This window comes from Berghia stephanieae, chromosome 2 (genome assembly GCF_034508935.2).
Source record: "Berghia stephanieae isolate SIO BIC M18660-M18661 chromosome 2, UCSD_Bste_1.3, whole genome shotgun sequence".
Lineage (NCBI taxonomy): Eukaryota > Metazoa > Mollusca > Gastropoda > Nudibranchia > Aeolidiidae > Berghia > Berghia stephanieae.
Window position 1 is genome coordinate 73,305,892 of NC_088361.1, and position 25,000 is coordinate 73,330,891.

A 25,000-nucleotide genomic window follows, 5' to 3' on the forward strand; every position below is an offset into this window, starting at 1 on the left:
TTTCGTTCCATTTCATGCTTTTCGTTTCCTATGACAATGAAGATATTGATTTTAAAACAAAAAGGGATGTGTGTGTACGTGTTAGAGGCGGGGGGGGGGGGGGGGGGGGGGGGGGAGACATACCCTATTTTCCAGCTATTATTAGGTTTAATTCACTATCACTCACTCACCCCAATATCGTTGTACAATGACAAAACCCTGATACACAATTAAAGTCTAATTTACAAGATAGCCAAAATCATCAATAAGCGTAAATTAAAGCTATTATGCTTAATAAAAATAGACTCATCTTGAAAAAGGAGTCAGGGTCTAAAAGATTGAGGAATAGTCTAATGTAGTAATATTATATCAGAGTCACGCCTACAAACTTGACGGAGATAATTTATTCATTCCCCTCACGCCAGGTCAACCACACTTAGCCTTGCCTCTCACTCGTCCGTGATGGCGAGTGCTCGCCCTCGCTGACGTAAAACGTTTGTCGATCGAGTTATTCGTATTTTGCTATATTCTTAACTGAGATACTGTTCTTTTGGTGAATACGGACGAGGCATTTTGCGTTGCGGTTAACCAGGGTGAACAGTATGTGAGACGGTCGTATAAGATACTGACCTTTTGTTGGTTACAGGTAGAGTTATTTGCTTGGCTTTAACCAAGAAAGAACAGTATCTCAAAATATTACGCAACATATTACGTCAATGAAATCGCCGACTAACAGAAAAACGCAATTTATCATTAGCTATTATTTAATGTTAGAAGACTTCCACTATGTAATAAAATTAAAGAGTTATGAATGAAAAAACTAAATGTGTCGATTGCGGCAAAACTGGTTGGATCTGGGTCAGCCCAGATACTGTCCTTTTGTTGGTTAGGGCAGAATATGTCTGTATAGTGGGGGGAAACAATAACAGCCTCTTTCACTTTATTATTTTGATTTGAAAAATCAGTTGTCTTTCTAAACATCAGTGAAATTTTGGTTAATAGTTTTCTGTAAATATCATAAATTGTGGATCTAATTTTAAGTGCTTGTAAATTATGTTGCACTTAAATAAAAAATTTGTTATTCAAAACTCAGTGGCAGTATCTCAAGAGTTTAATAAATATCAAAAATACATGTATGCATCTATGTTCCTGTGCATTATTATCATATTGGCAGTTGATTTTATTGATTTATTCATGGTTTTGTTAGTTCTATATATTTTTTTTACCACTTCCTTTCCTCTCAAACAGTTGTGTTGGTCATAACAGTAAACTGATTTGATTTATGTCATTATGTGATAAAATAACTCATGAGGATAAAATTTTATTGACCAGTAAAAACTAAAAACCAATATTATGTATGATTTCAATATCTCAATTTACTATCAATCTGCCTATAAAGTATGACCTCTTTACAAAAAAAAAACCCCAATCACACAACAAGGTTACTGGACATGCTACAAATATTGCAATATCAATCATCAATTACAACTAACACTAAGCACTGGTGCAGTTAATTTAAATGATTTGCTCAAACAGACGGTAACAGTATGTGGACAAAAGAAGATTCAAAATTATGAGGGCATAATATAGTTTATATTTATTCCAAGTAGCGACCTCTTTCTCCTTATCGACCAACTACATTCAAAACGAACACACTGTCCAGACAGGTTATATAGAATCATCTCCTTTCCTCCAATAATACACATTTAGTCATTATCTTATAAATTCATCTGATATACCATTGAAATCCAGTCAGCCAATTTAGAGATAAAACAATTGAATAACAATCAGAGTCAAATCAGTATAACTCCACAGGCATACCACAGCAAGATTATTTAATTTTTGGGAAATCACTGCCATATATATCTGGACGCTTCAGTCTATAAAATGTTAACACATTCACTTGTGCACAAAAGGAGAACTTGAAATTACATTATATTACGTATTCAACGTGCATAAATACGAGTAATTGAGATGGATTTCAATGACCCTAAACGTTGACACCTTCACCTATATGACACTATAAAGTCGGCATTTCCTGAGACAACCACACAAAAGCAGTATACATCTTCAAACAATAATGCCTAACATTCATTAAAAATATAATTTTGACTTGAATCATAAGGAATTTAAATATAGAAAAAAAGTCATCAAGACTTTGAAAAGTTGGCTTTCAAATGTGCCCAAAACTACATAATTCCTAAACTGATATTTGGACATAACTCATGGCATGGGATAATGTGGGAGAGAAAATGAGGATCTCAACAAGTCATGCCAAATAAGAATTTTAAAATAAAAAATTAATATCTTTTAAGATTTTACTGCCCGGACAACAAAACTTGGCATGTGTCAAGATCATCATTTTTACTTTACAAAGATGCTTGTTTCAATCATTTTCTGTCGCTGGGAATTAAATTATTAATATGCAAATTACAACAACTTAATTTCATTGATAGCTCAAAAACCACTAAATTGACACCTCTCTTATGAGCAGCCTAAAGAGGATACGTTATTGCATATGATGAAAGAAACCCTTGCTTTGCTTGTGGTGAGGGAACAATTTTCATATTCATGTTAGCAACTGAGCAATACCATGAAATATTGCAGCACTTAATTACCATCAGCAGCATCACAGCTTCCCCCTGACAGCTACCTGTTCCACCCATGGGCTGACCTCACTAATGGGGTCGAGTTGACCTAGCACTGAAATACCTCTCAGAGGGAAAATGCCACGCAGTGAGACATAATCTTTGAATCAGAGCATCAAGTGAAAATATACATGTCAATAATATCAACTACTCTTGAAGCTTGGAATCTAAAAGTGAAATCAACAGAAATTTAAATGAATGGAAAAGTGTACGTAAACTAGGCAGTTAAAAACATCGACCCAAAGTCCCCCGAAAAGACCATCGATGAAGAAAATGACTCAAAACAGAAGGAACATAAACTACTTTCTTAACTTGAAGACTAGCTCTGCAATAGAACTCAGGAAGTAGTCCTGGATGGATATAGAAGTGAGAAGTGCAATGTTTTATCGGGAGTACCTCAAGGAACTGTCCTTGGACCGCTCTGTTTTCTAACATGCATTAACGACTTAGGAAAAAACATATCAACTCTTACCAAGCCCAAACTGTTCACCAATGACAGCCTCTTATTTCGAGTCATTGAAACCCAGAACGAGGCAGACATATTGCAGAATGATCGTGACTCACTTCTAGCACAAACCTGGCTTTGGAACTTCCACCCCGAGAAATGCTTTGTAATGTCAATCATCATCATCATCATCTAGTCAGCTGATCCTGCGTAGGACGTTGCTTCCCGAACTTTCTTGCGAAACAGATTACTGTTTTCCGCCAGTCTACTTGCTTGAGTTGCTGTCATTCCCAGCCATTCACATATATCTTGTTCCCAGCTTCTTGTTGGTCTACCTCTTCCTCTCTTGCCGTCTACCCTTGTCTGCAGAATGTGCTTTTCTAATGATTCGTGGCGAGTCGTGTGGCCAAAATAGTTTAGTTTCAATTTCTTTACAGTTTGAAGAAGAATTGGTGATTTTATTCCGATCCTTCTCAGGACTTCTTTGTTTGTTTGTTTTTCAGTCCATGATATTCTGAGTAATGTCAATAGCAAACAAAAAACAACAAATTAATTATGACTACCAAATAAGGGGTCAGTTATTAAAACACGTGGACACATACCCTACTTTGGAATCCATCTAAACAAATCACTGAAATGGGACCAACATAATGATAATATTGTGGCAAAAGCAAATCATACCCTTGGCTTCCTGAGGCGGAACCTGTACCAGTGCCCCCCAAATGCTTTAGTCAGACCCTTATTGGAATACTCATGCACAGTGTGGGATCCTTATAAGTAATGTCACATCAAGAAAATCGAACAAGTTCAAAGGGCAGCTTCGAGGTTTGTCACCAACAATAATTTGCGCGAACCAGGATGCATTACTGAAATTACTGAGGCCCTGAAACTGTTGCGGTAGAAATCACTGGAAAGTAAGTGAAAAGAAAAATGCCTCCAACTTCTATACAGAACAGTACATTCCAACAAAACAGCAGTAACTCTACCACAGTATTTCACAAAACAACACCGTACATCCACAAGAAATTATCATAGCAGTAAGTTCACAACCCCAACACACAGAACCAACAAATATAAAAACAGTTTCTTTCCAAGAATCATCAAGGAATGAAACACTCTCTCACCAGAAATGCTAGATATTACCGACAACAACAAATTTTGTCAACTATTAAACATTTATCTTTCTACTCAATAGCACAATAATGGAGAAAGTCACCACATAATTGTATAAAATCTGCAGTGATGGGCAATCCGCCTTTTGCAGATAAAGAACTTGAACTTGATTAACGAAAATGAAGACATCAGCTGGCCACCAATGCATTCAACCAACTTCAAAATTAATTTATTAAATAGAAATAACATAATCGGTGAGAATAAGCCAATACAGATTTACGAGGCACTGATGATTCCGATATTGCCATATAATTGTGGAACCTGGGGTCTCACAAAAAAGAACTTAGAAAGTCTTCATTCAAACCACGGCAAACAATTGTGTCGTGTAATCGGAATCTATTGGCCAGAGACAAATACTGATCTCTATTAAAGAACCAGGGTCCAACGCCTGAATATAATAATAAAAGACCAGCGATGGAAGCTATTTGGTCACATCTTACGTTGAGAAGATAACATCCCAGCCCAAACTACAATGACAGAATATTTCCTACACGGCAACAAATATGTAAGGAGACCACCAACATCAGTAGCAACTATCCTGAACCAGAATTTCTCTACATATCAGAAATTTCTGGTTTCAAATGAGGCCGAATTAATACCTGAAGAACTGAGAAAAACTGCAGTGCTAAAGTCACAACGACAGCCTCAAAACTTTGGCCCAGGACCGTGACGAATGGAAACAATTAACAACATGGATGAAGAGAGCACTTATACTCATCGAAGTTTTAAAAACTCTGTGGCTGAGTCACACAGTTCTCAGCAAGCGTCATTCTGACTGCGAGGCTTATTATTATTATTATTATTATTATTATTATTATTATTATTATTATTATTATTATTATTATTATTATTATTATTATTAATATTATTATTATTATTATATAGTTGTTGTAACAGCATGAAATGTCATCTTTGGCTCATTATGTATCCTCAGTCAATGTCAATGTTTTAGATTTATGCTGGCCATGAAAATGCAGATTTAAATCAGTCATTGATTTTATTTTATTTGCATCTATACAATTTACACTGACTAAAAATACAGAATATGGTGATGTGAAGATTGTTTTTTCAAATGGTTGGAATTCATCTTATAGTATAGAATATTGATCATGCACTGACTAAAATGTGATGAAAGGACTTTTTTTTACGGATTTTCCTTTACTGTTTTGTTTTGTTTTGTTTTTGTTTTGTTTTTTGTTTTGTTGGGTTTTTTTTAGTATTAATGTTTATTAAAATTGTTGTATTCTAAATGTCAAAAACCGTAGCCCTATTTCAATCCATAGGGTGGTTTAACCTTTTTTTTTTTCAATTTTTTGAGCTAGAAAGGTAAATTTTTATGCAATTGTTATATGAGAATTGTGACCACAAATATCATTCATCAGTACAATACATCAGTATATTTTGAGTTATATAGGTATAAAATGTCAGATACCCTTTTCCTATCCAATGGGGTGTAAAACGACCCCATTGAAATAAAGAGAGAAAAAATAGAATACTCCTATTTGAATCCTGTGGGGTGGTTTTACAAGGGAAAATATGAGGCTACACCGATTCGTGGCTGTTAAAGTAGTGGTAGTAAGTGATGATGATGTGGATGTGGTGGTTTTACTGGGAGTGGTAGTGATCATGATGTTGCGGCGGTGGTGGTTGTGGTAATAATGATGGCATCATGGTGGTTGAAAAAGTACTGGTAGTGAGTGATGATGATTTGGTTCGTGCTGCTGTAGTGGTAGTTGTAATATATATAAGCTACCCTGGGACATAATCATTATTGTAATTGTTGATGTATGATTATCATGGGTTATATACCCTGATAAGATAGGAAGTTGGTTATTGAAGTTTGGACCATAAGGTCTTCAATGTGTATTGTTATTTTCTATTGGCGACGAAAACAACCAAAAACCTAGCCTGAAATTGATCATCTTTAATCAAAATAACATTTTAACGAAAGTTGAAGATCTAGAATTTGCTTTTCATGTTGTATTTTTCCTTATACACCGGTTTATCTTCTATATGAGGCCTAGGCGAGACTTGATTTACCACAGTACAGATTCAAGCTATCTTACTTTGAAGAATCATGGCTTTTGCAGTTACGAACCGTCTGACACTAGATCAGAAGGTGTAGCTTCTACTTCTAGGTGGCCAAAATTGATGTCTAGGCTCAAGAACAACTTATTTATTGCTTATGACATCACAAATGATAAAAGACAGAAAGCATTGCGCTTGGCCTATGCCGGAAATTACTTGAATGACATTGTGGACAACTTCACTTCATCTCAAGTTACTCCTCAAGGTTGCGCGTCAACGCAGACAGCTCTCTTTTTCTTGTTGCCAACGAGAAGCGAGATGACGTGCGACAATCAATGAGGTTAGGGTGAGGTATGGGGGCTCCCTATGAGCGAACAGTCAAATGGCCGTCCTACTATTTTATCATATAAAAGACTGTTTCTTCTGTTTTAAAACTACGGTTATCCACTCCCCCCACAAACAACTGATACTGCCAAAGTAATTAGGTCAAGCCGGCAAATTTAGTTTTGCACACCTTGAGGCCTAACTTGGGAGAAATCAAAACCATACACAGTTTTATCATTGGAAGAACAGGTTTGTTGTAATCAAAACATACGGTGGAAGAAAATTACAATGAATATAAATTTTTATGATATTCGTTTTGCTTAAATGGATATTAATTATCAATAAAGAATATTACACAAATCATTCACCGAGTAGAGCCCAATGATGCTATAAATAAGAATCCCAGTCTTAACCCGACACAAACAGCAGTTCAACTTGTAGTTATGTAAATGTATTGTCTTTGGAGTAGATAAGTAGTAGCGCATTGAGGTTGGATTTTCTAATTCCTTCTATTAAGTTTTGACTTATCACAGTTGATATTCAAAAGAATTTTCTATGACAGTAAGTCTAATTGCTGTTTTCGTGTTGCTCTTTTTAAAAAATGATATTCACAAATAAATCTCAATGCACAGACGTGTATCACAATTCATACTGATGCTATGAAAGAATCCATAGACTTCAGTGATTGGGTTGTATATAATTTTTTTTCTTTAGAGGAAGGTCGACAAATGGACATCTTTTACATGCCCATCGTAAATACCAGTTACGTGAGTACACCTTTTTAAAATTCAAACCAAAAATGCTCCCCCCACCCCTTTACACACAATAATATATACACACATTCTAAAAACAATAAATACACCAGAACATTAATATTGCGCAATACTGACTATGCTCATGACACTTAAAAAGGGCTCCTAAGCCAAAAGCAACATGAAAGATGAGGCATGATGTCTGCTGGGCGAGATAACATTTTCCTCCAACATAGACAACACTGTTTCCGGCCAGGTACGGTACTCATTTTACACGGGGGTAGGGTGAGAGAATGTGTTTTCGATCCATGCCGCCTTAAATAAACAGCCAGCAACCGCCCTGATACAACGGTACACATTTCATCAGCTTATACAGAAAACTGATGACATTAATGACTTTTACAACGAGCTTTCCATGTTGGCTCTAACATTTGATTTCTCAAACACTGATGATGAGATATAATCTCAGTTGATCATTGGATGCAAAGCGAAGAACATACATGAAAAGGGACTCAGTAGTCCAAACCTCAAAATGCATGAGTTGTTACAATTTGCAACAACGACTCAACTAACAAGAAAACGTTGAAAGGTTGAAGCTCAGCGCACATTGTCAACCAAAACCAAATAGTATGATTTCTCATATTTTTGTAGGCTTTGAGGTCCATAATATGGGAATGTTGATTAGAATATGATAAATGCAAAAAGTCAACGGTTTGTAACAAAAAAAAAAGGGGGGGGGGTGTGATTAAAGTGGAATAGTTGAAGTCATTAAATGTCATTTCGCCTAGATGAGAACCTGAGTAACCAGACAGATGATTGTAACAGGAATTGCAGGATTTTCCTTATCTCTACTAGCTTGATAAAGACTCCATAAATCAACGAATGTTCAATTTGAAATTTTAGATGTTGCACATGTTGAAAATATTATTATTTTGGAAGAAATGTGAGAAAATGAGCATAAATATCGGGGAAAATATTTTAAATCTTTTCAAAGGGTTGAAGTTGGTTGGAAAGTCTGAAATCGTACAAAAGATCCAGCAAACAAATATATCGAAAAAATAGTCAAGAACGAAAAAGCAGAAACGATGGGAGAGATTGGCTCCATGCCTGTGAACAGAAGTTTTTTTGTTTTAGTTTTAAGGGTTTTAGGGCGCTTGCAACACATTTAGGTCATATCAGCGCCAGTAAAAAGGGAGAATATGGGATAGTAATAGTAAAAAGTTCTAGAATTACAATTAAAGCACCCGAGAAAAGGTAAGACAAAGGGGAATGGTACAAATACTATTTGATAGGGAATTGGTTTGGAATCCAAGAGCACACCATCGATGTACTTAGTTTGAGATCACTTAAAAGTCTCATCCAGACACGAGCACAGATCCCTACTAAGAGGAATACACTCAAATGTTTACAAATTATATATAACACGTAAACAAAACATAATACAGTTCATAACAGAAAGGTGATTTACAAGGAAAAGAATATCATCTCCTAAAACAATAACTATACATTTGACTTTGACTGTTTCCCCTCTCAGCCAGGGTATCCGGCCATGGCCAGGACAAAACCAAGTAATCTCATTCCGAGACAAAGACAGAAAGCAAGTTGGAAAACAGATATAAGTTATAGGGGGATAGGAGACACAGTAAGTACCTCCCTGCCCACTATGGGAGGTCAGGAACCCCACCCAGTATGAACAGAAGAATTGCCCTGCAAGTGGAAACACATGTCGGATCTGCTGCAAACTTAATCACTTTTCCTCTGCTGTTTCCAAATCAGAGAATCCCCAAAATGATAGATATACAACAAAGTCAAAAAAGAAGATTAGTGAAGTGCAGTTCATGAGAACAATGATGAATCAGACGTCTATGAATTCTCATCCTTCTCGAAAAGAAAAGACATGCCTATCTTCTCAGTTACCATTCATGATCAAAAGATCGATGTTCTGGCTGACTCCGGAGCAAATACGAACCTTTGTGCCAACTCTGTACTCTTGCTATGGGTTTGTCCTCTAGTCATCGTTCCTTAACCCAAGGGCCCAGACAATATTAGAGTATCGTGTCGACATGAGATTGCCTAATAAAGCAATTAAACGAGAGCGGCCCCACATGCCTATACTAGATGAGTTGGTAGCAAAATATTTTTGCAAACTTGTTCAGAATCAAGGTTACAATCAGCTTGAACTTGATAAAGAATCACGTTACATCAGGACGTTTGCAACTCTCCGGGGTGTATATCGCATGAGACTGAATTTTGAAGTAAACAGCGCTGCTGGGGCAAATGAGTTTATAAATTTCAAAGAGAAAAAATTTCGTCTAAAATATTTTTAAAATATTTACATTACTTAAAAGATCAGCCTTTCTGCTTTAATTGTTTGAGCTTTTGAAAAAGTACTTTATCTTTTATATAATGCGTTTTATGACCGATTAAATCACCCCCCCATCCCCCACCCCATAATCGAAGCACAGTGAGAAAAACAATGGGCTATTTCTCTATGAACATGACAAATTATTGGTGGCAAACATTTCTGTTTTTACACCCCTTGTGGTAGTGTTTTAAGAAATATATATATAGAAGTAGAAGAAGAATATCAAAGATGATGCTTCCAGCAGTTTTGACATTGTGTTTTTTCTGCGATTTCAGCAAAAAACTGAGTTTGAATGCACATATATATTTTATCAATCAATTTATCATTTTAAAACTTGTACCATATGAAAGAGCAGCTTTTCTAGTTTCAGTTAACCTATTTTATGTTATTTTAAAGATAAATATTAATGGCGGTATGATTGAAATACAAACCATACCCCTTAGTTCATAGGGCCGTAAGAGCGCGAAAACAAAGGTCAATAACTCTATGAAGGTGACACTTTAAAACTGGCAATCATCCAGTTTCTTACATCTTGTGGTATAAAGTTTAAGTAAATATGGGTCTACAAAATTCCCTGGAAGAAAGTTGGGGGTAGGGGAGAGGGGTTAGCCCGCTGGCCCACGGTCTGTGATGTTGATGTGATGGTGGCTATTTTAATTTTAATAGTAATTGTTGCATTAGGGAAGATATGTTTTGGCAGTGGTTGTAGTAGTAGTGATAGTGATGATATGGTAGTAGTTGTAGAAGTGATGATTTTGTGTTGGTAGTGATGATCGTGTGTGGTATTAGTATTTCTAGTGATGGTGGTTGTTATAACGATAGTGATGGTTATGGCTTTAGTAGGTGGGGATGATAATATGATGGTGGCTCCAGTATTTTTGTAGTCACGTTGCTGCGGTGGTGGTTGTGGTAGTAGTGATGGTGGTTGCAGACAGTGCTGGTAGTGATGATGATGTATTGTCGGTTTATGTTATAGTCTTGGTGGTAAGGATGATGATGGTGAAGTGGTGGAGGCTTTCCGTTGACCTATAAGACCCCACAGGTAGTAGTTCTTTTCATTTTTTCTATATTAACGTATGGGTGTAAAACTACCCCATTAGATTATGGTATCTCATATCTTTTCTTATCTTTGTAGAATACACCCTATGTGATACGAATAGAACTTGGGATAGGAATAGGGTTAAAACAAATTGATTTGGTTTACTCTGCACCTCAATGATTTGTTTTCAATTACTTTTACAGATTATGATACAACTGTTTTACTTTATGCCTTATTATGCCGTGAGCATTTATGCCTTATTATATCCGGGCCATTCCTGGGTTCTTCAGTGGTCTATTGTTTATGCCGGAGCTTCAGGGCAGGTAAGATTTCTAAATGCTTATAATCATTATTTAGGTTGTTAATGTTATTATTATTATTTTCTTTTTTACGTACAGCCAAAATTAATGGTATTTTACAACATAGATGTAGCCGTCATGATTATTTTGAGTATTAAGTATGTGTTGCTTCATTTTGAACATTTCTTAATGTATTTCATTAACAACATTAAACAATGTCGAGGAAATGAATTCCACTCGAACAGAATCTTCACACCAAAAATATGATAACTGGGTGGGGTTCCTGACCTCCCATAGTGGGCAGGGAGGTACTTATTGTCTCTTCTATCCCCCTATATCTGTTTTCCATTGGCTTTCTGTCTTTGTCTTGGAATGGATTACTTGGTTTTGTCCTGTCCCTGGTCGGATGTCCTTGCTGAGAGTGAGAGGGAAACGGTCAAATGTATAGTTAGTTTTGGGAGATGATTTTTTTTCCCTTGTAAATCATCTCTCTGTTATGAACTGTTTTATGTTTTGTTTGCGTGTTATATATAATTTGTAAACATTTGAGTGTATTCCTCTTAGTGGGGACCTATGCTTGTGTCTGGATGAGACTTTTAGGTGATCTCAAACGAAGTACTTTGATGGTGTGCTCTTGGAATCTACATCTGTTTCATATTCTGTCATCTGCATTTTTTGCGGCCCAAAATTGGCAAATTGTGGCAAATTTTGGGAAAATTGGCAAATCGCGTGGCAAATTTTGGGGGGAAAAAAGAAGCGGAAACAAAATAACGAAAAAAAAGTGTGAAACTTGAGAAATGTTGCAGCTTTGCCTGGGCCCAAACCAAAGGAAGCTACTCTCTACGGATAATGATCCTTTAAAATCTTTGTAACAAAGCTATTCACAGTCATTTCATTTCTCAAGTCAAATAAAGCGAGTCACTTACACTTCCAACTTCAGTCATGGATCGTTTCGTCAAAAAATCGTCAAATAAGGACCCAAAGTGCGGCAAAGTTGTTGGCAAATTTTGGGGGGGTTTTGGGCAAATTTTGGCAAATTTTAGGTCCCAATTTGGCAAAAAATGCAGATGACAGCATATTTGAACCAATTCCCCTTTGTCTTACCTTTTCTTGGGGGCTTTAATTGTAATTCTAGAACTTTTTACTTTCCCATTTTCTTCCTTTTTACTGGCGCTGATAATATGACCTTAATGTGTTGCAAGCGCCGTAAAACCCTTAAAAACAAACAAAAACAAAAATATGATAAAGTGACTGCAACCCCCAAGTATACCCTGAAGACTGCTCAAATTTTTCTTCAAATTTTAGTACAGTGAGCGCTGGTTCAACAAGAAGTCATATTCAACCAGGGATTCAGAAAGTCCCGGGTTTTTTTTGGCCTTATATTTTCTCAGTAAATATAACACATTTAACAAACATCTTAGTTCATAATATCGGTCATTTTGGATAGAGAAATGCCATTCACAAAGTAACACAAAAGCTGTGACCTGCATTCCATCATTTGTTATGCTCAATATATTCACATACAAGCTGGGTGGGGTCTTTGACCTTCCATGGAGGGCAGGAGGTCACTCTGTGTCTTCTATTATATATAGAATTGTATCTTATATTTGTTTTCCGAGTTGATTTCTGGCTTTGTCTTGGAATGGGATTACCGGGAGGGAAACAGTCAAAGTCCAATGTACAGTTATGGTTTTTAGAGATGATGTTTTTTTCAATATAAATCATCTGTCCGTTGTATACTGTTACATATTTTTGATATAATATATATATATATATATATATATATATATATATATATATATATATATATATATATATATATATATATATATATATATATATATATATATATATATATATATATATATATATATATATATATATATATATATATATATATATATATATATATATATATATATATATATATATATATTGGTTTGTAAACACTTGTCACACCGTACATAACGAAAACAGCTTAGTTGAGATGGTATCCAGTTCCCGGCTCCTGGTGATCCGGTCACTCATTCGGAGGAATTTACCTGACGGAGATTGCCGTTTTGCTCAATTTAATTAACTGTTTTGTTTTATCGTCTGTAGTTACCCATATTAAATGAGTTGAAATATCACTACTGGGTATAATAGTTTATCTTTTCCACTTTTACTGTTTGCTTTTTATATTTTCATTGTATTTATAGATTTCTCAGTAGTACTTATCAATGAAAGGTTGAGTAGTTGGTCACAGCATTAGCAAGATCTTCCTGTCAAATCCCGCTTGATCGAGTGATAGCTGTGGTGGTGATTCGAGCCATTATTATGCGTTCTTACAATTTGAATTAGGATGTTAAGGAGAGTAACTGAATGGTAGCATTTTCTTATTTCTGGATTTTTACCAGATTTTAGCAATGTAACAACCTTTGCTTGCCCCCATAGCATTGGGATTGTGCATGATGCAGCGCTGTTGTTGAATAGGGCTAGTATCCATTTTCGTTCTCAGTACCAACGTGATGAATGATTTCTGTACTGATACTATCAAGCCCGGTGTAGCACGCCAGAATGACTCTATCGCCAAAAAGACGTTAGATTGGCGGCCGCCAGAAACACTCTAAAGTTTACCTGGCGTGAGCCCCGCCCAGGCCAATTCTACACTCACCACGCCAAAAGCACTCTACAAAGGGAAATAACCCGGGGGAGAAAGAAAGAGGGAGAGAGAGAGAGAGAGGACGGAAAATAGATAAATAGATAGAGGGAGAGATAATAATAATAATAATAATAGATCTTTATTGTCCATAAATATGGCAATTTGTCATTTAGTTACACTTGTTATAACGTTAAACGATAACTGTAACATTGAACAGATATTTCACTCCTACTTATTTTCTCTTCTCTCTCTCTCTCTCTCTCTCTCTCTCTCTCTCTCTCTCTCTCTCTCTCTCTCTCTCTCTCTCTCTCTCTCTCACACACACACACACACAGTGCGTGTGTCAGGATGAGGCTTTTTTCAATTAAAGTACACTGATATTGTGCCCTTAGAATCTGCACCTGTTCCCCTATTTGAACTAATTCCCATTTGTCTTCCTTTTTTTTTTTTTGGGTACTTTAATTGTGATTCATTTTACTATTCCATTTTCTTCCTTTCTACTGGCACCTAAATGTGTTTCAACCCTTAAAATCAAACAAAAACAATCTCTCTCTCTCTCTCTCTCTCTCTCTCTCTCTCTCTCTCTCCCTCTCTCTCTCTCTCCCTCTCTCTCTCTCTCTCTTTCTCTCTCTCTCTTTCTCTCTCTCTCTCTCTCTCTCTCTCTCTCTCTCTCTCTCTCTCTCTCTCTCTGTGCGGGTGGTTGGATGGGAGCATCACCCTTGAATCATATACCTATGATGTTCGCATGGGTGTACGATCCAATAGTGATGTCGTTTCTTCTTCTCTTTACTAGCCTATCCTGCTTCTTTGGTTTGTGATTGTATTTTTGACAGGGGATATTTTTTTTTCTGTAAATCTTCTGTCTGTTTGTTCTTGGTTATTTATAATTTAGCTTATGATATCTTTAGGTTATGATTTTGATTTACATTTGTACTATTTTTGTTAGATTGCGTTAGATTGCTTGTTTTTTGTTTTGTTTCAGCGGTCTCTCATATAACCTCAATTGTGTTGGAAGAGACCTAAAGCAACAAACAAACAAAAATCTCTCTCTCTCTCTCTCTCTCTCTCTCTCTCTCTCTCTCTCTCTCTCTCTCTCTCTCTCTCTCTCTCTCTCTCTCTCTGTCTCTCTCTCTCTCTTCCTCTCTTTCTTTCACACGTGCGATATACACAACATAAACATATTCATTTCGTTTTCAATTTGTTACGATTGTGGCAATTCGACACCAAAAATTATCATCATTATCAATTGGTCAGTTAATCTTACATTAAATAAATTAATCAGTTAATCAGTCAACGAATCAATCCTTGGTTTTTCTGTACCATATGAAATATTCAAAATTTTTATTGCTGATGGAACGAACGTTGATTTATACTTGTTAGTTCTACATTTAATCTGACAAAACCTCCCAGATGGTAAAAGACTAAATTCATGGTATAAAATGTTTTTTATTGTTGGTAATTGAGAATGCTTTCCTTTCTATTGCTTTTCCATGAATTCTTTCTACTCCATCAAGAGGATGGTTTAATTATTTTTGATGCCTCTTTGATAGATTTTGAAATTTTTGATTTATCTTTAAGTCGGCATCCTCCAAACCATATGGTGCAGCCAAACGCAATTACACTTTTAATCAATGAGTCATAAACTCTTAACATAGTTTTCTTCCTTACTTGAAATGTTCTCAATTTCCTTAGGATGTATAATCTTTGGGCAACTTTTTTAGATATTATATTAATATTAATATGTTGAGAGAAATTGAGGGAACTATCAATGGTTATTCCTAAATATTTAAAATAGTCAACTATCTCAACATGATCTTTACCGATCGCCACACACTTTAAGTCGTTTTTATTTTTTACACCAAACACCTGTTCTTTCGTTTTTTCAACATTTAATTCAAGCTGATTTTGTTTACACCAATCGGTGAATATATTTATTTGTTTGAAATAATTCTTTTCGGTAACTTTATCTTTTAATAAGCCAAGAATAGCAGTATCATCTGCATATTTCACTATAAAACAATTTTCAAAGGATGGTCTGCAGTCGTTGGTGTATAAGATGTACAGGATTGGGGAACTCACGCAGCCTTGGGGACATCCGTTCGACAACGTTCTTTTGTTGGAGATATGTTCACCCAATTTTACACATTGCAGTCTCTGGGTCAGAAACTCTTTATACCATTTAATAAGGTAGTTTGGAATATCCATGTTGCACAACTTTTGAAGCAAAATGTCTGTGTTCATGGCATTAAAAGCTGACGAAAAGTCGACAAACAGTATTCTGGCGTAATTCGAGGGCGTTTGATCAAGGTGTTTTGAGATCGAATTTGTGGCGGTTAATAGTGCGTCTTCTACACTGAGATGTTGCTGGTATGCAAATTGGTACGGATCTAGCAATTTCAGGTCATAACATTTTTGTAGGAGCTCAGATTTTAAAATGTTTTCTAAACATTTCATTACAAGCGATGTAAGCGCCACTGGACGGAAGTCGTTCAATACGGTCGGACAACGCTTTTTTTTAACTGGAACGACAATCGATGTTTTCCAAAGTACTGGCACTGATTGTTCATCGATTGACCTTTGGAAAAGTTTTGTATAAGGTATAGCCAGTTGTTGGTGACAGTTTTTCAAAATAGTTCCGGTAATGTTGTCTGGTCCTGGTGCTTTATGTTCTTTACATCTCCGGAAGAGATTAATACATAGAGGAAGGAGATGAGATGACAAGAGAGTGAAATGGAAATTTAAGATCTTGGGGGGGGGGGAGGTTGTAAACAACAAATTAAGACTGATTTCTTCTTCACGACCTATAAAAATCCACTTTAAAACCGCTGTCATACAATTAGAGATTTTACACTGCTAAATATTTAAACAGTTTCGCACCACAAAGTAAGAGATGACTTCATCGTTTTTCAAAAAAATCGTGTGACACAGTAGTTCCGGCTAGTGGTTATGAGTTCACATCATACTATTACAAAAATTACTATTTTCTGAATAAAAGCAAAACACATTAACATAAAGTAACAACTTATGTAGTTTGCATCCAATTTTGACTTTATAATTTATTTCTTTTTATTTACATCATGTCGCAATTACCGAAGACTGATATGAATCTCTAGTTTTAACTTATTTTAACTAGTGATTAAATACTCAAAATTGTCAAATTAACATTGAATGTTTATATTTAACTTTGAAAAATTGTATCTATGCATGACCGATTCACACAGCATTTAGTTTTCTTTTAAACCTATAAGCTCTTAAACAATACGATATAATACGGAATCTCTATCGGTTCCTTTCTCGTAAAGCTGCGAAAAGAAGTCTACTTGTATCTATCGATAAGCCATTAAAGAGGACATCTATGGAATTGGAATTTCACAATCAACTCTGAGTTTTGCATATTATTGTTGTTACGTTGTTGTTGAACACAAGCACATTTTGTGGAAACACTGTATCATAAATTGATGAATTTCTACTTTTGACTGGTCTACATTAAATTTATGTAATCCTTTTTGGCATAAATACCAAGCTATTTCTCAAAACTTTGAACTCAAAATAATGTTGGAAGTGCGTAATGTTCACTTTTATTGATTGTTATAAAATGTAAACTTGTCTGTCGTTCCTTCATATTCAGATTCTGTACGAACATCATATAAGTTTCAATTAACTGAACATTCCATTTTAACAGATTCTTTCAAAATGGATAAGCGGAAAATCATAATTTCGACACTATAAATCATTTTTGAGTTCAGATCCTCACCCGTTATCGATTTTAATATAGCTGTAATAAGCGAAATACTTTCCTATTGTTTTGTTTTTTTAAGTCGTGATAAAACATTTTTATTAAGACAAAATGATCCAGAGTTTCATACAAATTTTTGCAGCTGTACATCGTGAACAGCTAGCTGAGAAAAAGAAGAAAAAGACGCGCCCCTTATTAAAAATCCGACTATTGTACTCTGAATATATATTGATCTGATATGTTACTTTATTAATTAACTCTATGAATATGGAATGGAATGGAACTATGAATTTGATGCTACTCCATTGACTATATTATTGAATGAACCAGTACTCTGAATGTTATTTCTCACATGAACTTTTGCCTCTTGTGGGTCTGATATTCATGGACGTGATTTGTTAGCAAATTCAAGATGGGGAAAATTGTGGTGTTGCGAATTACAATGGTAACTACAATAAAGCCAACAAATGTTGTGTGTTCAGATTGCCTATAAAGAGGAACCAGACCGGTAAACATGGTTAAACAAATCCATCCTCGTGATGATATTGAGCCACATCCGACAAAATTTGTTATTTGTGAAAGACATTGGTCTGCAGGTGTTCCAATGAAAATTCTACCTGGCAGACCGATCGTCCCTTATAGGGATGAAATAGTGTTCAAAAAATTAATAAATTCGAGAGATCCTAATTACAACAACTATGTAGTGCATCCTTTAGTAGATATTTCGGTATTCATATTTTTCTTGGGATCATCCTCCGCAGATTACCTCCCTTTGTTGATATTGTACATCTCCTTTCCCCTTCATCTAATTGTTCATCCTCTTCCTCATAATCACATTACATGTACATTCATTAATCAAGCTTCTAAAGAAATCATCCTGAATCAATCACTATAAGGTCAGTTTTTAGAATATCTAACTACTCATCCTTTCCGTTTCTTAGCTACTCCTATTCACTGCTGATAATACCAATCATTAAATTTTTTTTTGGACCCAGAATTCACAATCACTCTCTAAAAAGGTAGATCTTGCCATATAATGCCCCTGCTGTTATTTTGGTGTAAATTTTCTATATTTTTTGTTGGCCCCCACTAGCGTTGCCTGAAGATTCCATATGATTGTCCTTTCAGTATAGTTGTCCTTGATATATATATATATATATATATATATATATATATATATATATATATATATATATATATATATATATACAGTGGAACCTCCCGATAACGACATGTCACGGGACCGAGTTTTTCTGTCGTTATCCGGAGGTGTCGTTATTTAGAGGTTTCCAAGATGGCGGTCAAAGTGGGTGTGGTAAGGCCCGCGGGACCAGTTTTTATTAACATTGACAAAACAGACAAAACATTGTAGTGTATTCCTCTTAGAGGCTTCTTGTGCGTGTCTGGATGAGACTTTTAGGTGATCTGAACTGAGTACACTGATAGTGTGCTCCTATAATCTACATCTGTTCCCTATTTAACCATTCCCCTTTGTCTTACTTTTTCTTATGTCATTTCAATTGTAAATCTAGAATGTTTTTTACTCTCCAATTTTCTTCCTGGCGCTGAAATGACATAGATGTGTCACAAGCGCTGTAAAACCCTTTAAAACAAACAAAAACAGGTCATTCGGACGCTATGAGTTAGATAAAATTCCTCATCCTCCTCCCACAAAAACACTACTACTACTACTACTACTACTACTACTACTACTACTACTACTACTACTACTACTACTACTACTACTACTACTACTACTACTACTACTACTACTACTACTACTATTATTATTATTATTATTATTATTATTATTATTATTATTATTATTATTATTATTACTACTACTACTACTGCTACTACTTCTATCACCACATAATATCACATTTTCCAAGATTTTGTGTTTACTTGCTTACACTTACATTTATACCTTGGTTTTTATTAATGCATATCAGCCAAGATTCGTCAAAAAAAAAAAAGCTGCGTTCGCATTGGTTCAAGCAGGAATCGTTTTTATAAACTTTGAGTACTCATTCTCGGTATTTTTAGTGTCAGATATCTACTAAAATCGCCAAAATGATGTCGTTATTCGGTGGTTTTATCAAAAAGTGCGTCGTTATTTGGAGGTTTTTTTTATTGATCTTAAATAGAAAAAAAATCGGGACCACGGGTCAATGTCGTTATCATGAGGTTGTCGCTATTCAGAGGTGTCGTAATCGGGAGATTCCACTGTATATATTTATGAGTGTTGGTGGGTACTCGTAGGTACGAAAGTGCTCGATAATGATGGTTAGAGCTAATATAGAATGCAAATTGTCACTCACATTTTTTGTGGCCGAGACGATTCGTTTCTGTGTCTTACACGTCTTCAGTCGGCGTAATCCTTAGTAATGTCCGTAGAAAAGTTCTTACTTCAAACTAATTGGGAGGTCGTCAGGCAAAGCAGCCCCTACAGATGCGGTGCTAGAAAATGCAATTTATGCCTGACAGAGAAACTGGAAATATTATTATACAACTACAGAAACAATAGCACCTTAAACAAAAGATCAGAACTAATGACAATGTGCAGACACTCTAACAAATTCAAGGGGGGGGGGGGGGTAGGCGAAGGAGGAACGATGAGGATAGATATATAGTTAGAAAGAGAGAGGGAGTGTGTGTGTAAAATATATATATATATGGAGGTAGAGAAAATGAGAGATCTGAAAGAGAATGAGACAGATAGATAGAGGCACTCGCTTTTGGATCGGAAGGTCCTGAGTTCGACCCTCGCTCGGTGCATAGTTGAGTCCTTGGAAAAGGTTCTTTACTCACTTCTCATCGTACTCGGGTGTAGAATGAATTGACAGCGTTGTCAGAAAAAAAAAATATAATATCGCCTTACAGGCGTCATGTTTCGTTCTACATGTTGTTGCTGTTGGTGAGGGACCCCTTGTAAAGCGCTTTGAGCACATTTAGTGGCTATTGCGCTATACAAAAGCTCATTTTTTAACACAGAAAGAAATAGAGAGAGAGAAGACGACGATGATGAAATAGAGGAATAGACAGAAAGGGAGCGAGAGACAACCCGACATAGGGAACATTAGAGATTTATGGGGGGAAAATATGAGAGAGGAAGAAGAATGAGAGACAAGGAGAAAAGAAATGTGACAGAAGTCAAGAAAGAAAGAGGGAGTGGGGGGGGGGAATAAAATTGAGATATAGATAAAGAGAGAGAAAGGTTTTTAAGAAAACAAAAGAGGAAGAAATTAGAAGAGATAGATAGATAGAGAGAGAGAGAGAAGACGACGATGATGAAATAGAGGAATAGACAGAAAAGGAGCGAGAGACAACCCGACATAGGGAACATTAGAGATTTATGGGGGGAAAGATGAGAGTGAGAGAGGAAGAAGAATGAAAGACAAGGAGAACAGAAATGTGACAGAAGTCAAGAAAGAAAGAAGGAGGGGGTGGGGGGAGGTGAGAATAAAATTGAGAGATAGATAAAGAGAGAGAAAGGTTTTTAAGAAAACAAAAGAGGAAGAAATTAGTGAGAGAAGAGAGTGTGTGAGAGAAAGAGAAATACAGAGGGAAAGAAAGACAGAGCGAGAGAGAGTGTGTGTGTGTGAAGAAATAAGAGGATGATAGCGAGAGGAAGAGACAGATGGAGGGAGAGAAGAAATTAGAGATAAAAGGGGGAAATATGACAGAGAGAGAATAATATTCTTTTTTTTTTTCTACTCATATAACGATGCTTACGTTTCAACAGTCGCTAAAAAAGTGAAGACATGAAGGACTGAACACTCCGATTTTGTAATTCCAGTTAATTACATAGATAACATGGGCGCACACAAAAAGCCACGGAAGCAGTGACATATATAGGTCACTGTAATAACAATGCGATTTATGGGAGGGCAATAACCTTGAATTTAATACATATATAAGAATACGGTGACAAATACAAACAACGGCCTTAACGTCAATTGCCTTTACGTCAATTGCCTTGTGCGTATTTCTTCATGCCTACCTCATTTGCATAAGCACTGAAGGTCGGCTAGACACTTTTTTAAGAATACGACCTGAAGGACGAATAGGCACTCCTTAACAGAAATGTAGTTGTTGTATTAGTAGTAGTAGTAGTAGTAGTAGAAGTAGTAGTAGTAGTAGTAGTAGTAGTAGTAGTAGTAGTAGTAGTAGTAGTAGTAGTAGAAGTAGTTGTAGTAGTAGTAATAGTGGTAGTAGTAGTACTAGTAGTAGTAGTAGTAGTAGTACTACTAGTAGTAGTAGTACAAGTAGTAGTAGTAGTAGTAGTAGTAGTACTAATAACAATAGAATTGATAGTAGAAGTAGTAGTAGTAGTAGTGGTGGTGGTAGCAGCAGTTGGAATAGTAATAGTAGTTACTATGAAACAGTATGGGGGAAGGAGTCCATGAGGAGTGTGTGTGCGGCTGTTGAATCTTCGAGAAAAGAGAGGGGGGGGGGGGGGGGACAAAAACAAAATCAAAAACGGTCGGGTAGCTTTGTTCTATCGGCCGTACAATTACTTCCTCCCAGCGAGTAGCACATATAATTTTAGTATTTAGTCCCGGACTGCGCTATTTATGCCTGCTAGATCGCGAAAGTAAATTTCACCCGTTTAGTCTCAGACTTTGCATAGTTCGGCTTCATGAATAGCGCGTAACGCGTTTTAGTCCGAGACAATGGATATAGTCTCGGGTTATCGTCATCGTCTCGGTCCATGAATCAGGCCCCTGCACTTTAGCCAAATCTCCCTGATGTTTATCCCAAACTCCCTCTCAACTGATGTACCAGGCTGGCAGCTATGCATCTGCCTGTTCAGTATTTTACATTCCACAAGGCTTATTTAATGAACCACTTCAGTGTGATCCTCTAGCCGTGTGCTAATATTGGACTTAGAGGTACTTTCAATCCAACTGAAAGATATATTGCATTTTAATTTTAACTTACTTTGGATATCTGTTTCATTCGTTCCCTTTATCTTAATTTTTTTTCTTGTCTGTCACTTGAATGACCTACATAGTGTTTCAAGCAGTGAAAAGACAAGATCAACAAATTCTCTCTCTCTCTCTCTCTCTCTCTCTCTCTCTCTCTCTCTCTCTCTCTCTCTCTCTCGAGAGAGAGAGAGAGAGAGAGAGAGAGAGAGAGAGAGAGAGAGAAAAGTGATAACGCTTGAATTTTTTTTTTCTTTCTTCCTCAGGGTCAATTCTCCTTTATTGGTTCCTCTTTCCATTACAGGACGCCCTATATTTACAGAGTGCCTCAGACATTCCTTGCTCGCCTTTTGTTTTGGTTCATCAATGGCATGTTGTTCTTAGTGCCACAAATCATGGCATATAAATACAACTGCAGCCCAGAATTCTTTCTGTTTGATTTCAATGAATCAAATAAGGTGGAAAATGTTATTAATATTCGAAAAGATAAATTAATTGGAATGGTTACCAATACTTTAGAGAAAACTGAGTAAATAAAAATTATTCTAATAAAAAATAAAAGGATAATCCGGGTTTTTTTTTATCTCTGATAATCATAATAGAAACTGTTTCAGCACTTCTTCCTTCTCGGAACTGTGGCATGATAGCAACATGAAAGATAACTCTTGAGAACAGGACTAAACAACATCCTGAAAGGGAAACCACTCTACCGAGAGAACTAACAGGTAAGCCAACATGTAGTCCATGATCCATATACTATTGGAAAGCTTATAAAATTTTCTATCATATCCCGGTTGCGTCCTCACCAAAAAGTGACCACATAAGAAAGTTATGGTCCTTCGAAGGATTTTTATTTTTGAAAAATGAGTTATTTCCCCTGATTGTCAAAAAAATAATAATAATACAGTATACATCAAACGTGTAAATTTAGATACCATTGATTGAGACTGACATTTTGATTTTTCATTATGTATTTCGTGGCAAAACAATAATTCTTATGGAAGTTAATGACCTTTAAAAACAGTGAAACAGTTAAAAGATGTGAAATTTTATACCAAATTACAAGAGTGCATTATGTACTTAAGTATCGGTTGTTATTATTATATAAAGGACACACCTTCTTATTTTAGAATGTTTATATTGTATTGTGTGATCAACAATATAATTTTCATGCAATAAAAGTACTAAGTATTATATCATCTCCCTTGATGTTCAACAATCGCAGAGCTATTTTGCAGTTACCGTGTTTGAAAATAGTTATTTAGTTTAATAATTACATTGCAACATATCGTACTGAACATATAATATCATTTAAATATTTGAGTTGCATCATTTAAGATAAAATTATGTTCTTTTACGTTTACTTATCTTCGTCACTTGTGTTGTCAGAACTCGAATAGCATTCAGAATATGCACTTTCATCTCCACTGAGATCACTACTTTCACTCTAACTTGAATTTGAAATATGTGATTCAGAAGTAAGAATGTCTGTCAGCTCTATGGGAAACATTTTTTCACCCCAGTCGATGGACAGTGTATTGTTGCAACGCTTCCAACCATGAAATTCAACTGGTGGTAATTCGGGGAATTGTTGCAAAGCTCTTTTCCAAATTCGAACTTGATAACTTACTCGTTTTAAATGCAAGTCCAGTAATTGCTGACACGGAGGCATCATGCTTAAGTCGGTACTGCTTTTGGGAGGTATAACAATAACATTGTTCTTTGGATGGAACTTTGAACAAACTCTTTGAAATCGTAATTCATTGAAGCTTTCATGCTCTGAGTTGTAGATCTTAAACACAAACTTTTCAAGCTGGCAGTTAACTTCATCTGTGAGATTTTCGTGTTCACCAATATCCTTCATGGCGGTCTGTGATTCTGGATCATTACATAACGTTTTTAACGGCCTAATTTTGTCTTTATTCAGAAACGCACGTTGAATCACAACATGTTAGGGCATGAAATCCAAGTAAAGATGGAATTATATCTCCATTGACACTCTGGATAACATCCTTTATTATGACAAAACGCCTCTTGTCACCACCACCATTATCAATACTATTTACAATGGAGATAATGCATCAGCAAAATGAAGTAAGAGGAGAACGATATCTGTATCAATGGACCTCACAATAACTTTTGATGCAAAGTCATTTACTTTAGAAAAGTTTGCATGTAAAACAATTCGAGTGTCTGCTTCTTTCTGGGTTGATTGTAAGTGATAAATAGGAAGTTGGTCAGTTATTTTACCATCCTCGGTAGCAGGGACGGCTGGTAATAATGGGCAGGGTGGGCAAATACCAGCCTGTTTTTTCAAGTTAAATGCTGTATTACCATGTCCGAAATAATCTAATTTAAATGAGATAATTTTAAAAGTTAGTACTTAAACTTGACACTTCGTACTAAAATCAATTTGTGTGTATTTTTGATAGATTTGAGAATCACCATGCACCCCGTAATGCATAAACCAGGATACGCTCCTGTTCTTTTTATCACCCCCCCCCCCCCACCCCCCCAAACCACTCCACTCCGCCCACATCGTCATCTCATCGTCACGTCGCCTGACGCTGAACTCCGAGTTTGCTGTCTGGCCTCTCTAGTTCTAGGTCGGGCTAATTCAAATGAGCCCACCTTATAAACCAG

The 25,000-nt window shown here is 36.0% G+C and overlaps 1 protein-coding gene across 1 annotated transcript in view; it reads left to right on the forward strand.

The window, feature by feature from the left end:
- LOC144965500 (transmembrane 6 superfamily member 1-like) overlaps window positions 1-22,918 on the forward strand; it is a 77,691-nt gene extending 54,773 nt beyond the window's left edge. The window contains exons 8-9 of the mRNA XM_078900899.1: window positions 10,957-11,076; window positions 22,624-22,918. Of these exons, the coding sequence (XP_078757025.1) occupies window positions 10,957-11,076; window positions 22,624-22,890 (387 nt within the window). The 3' untranslated portion in view covers window positions 22,891-22,918. The remainder of the gene's footprint in view (window positions 1-10,956; window positions 11,077-22,623) is intronic.
- The last annotated feature ends 2,082 nt before the right edge of the window (window positions 22,919-25,000 follow it).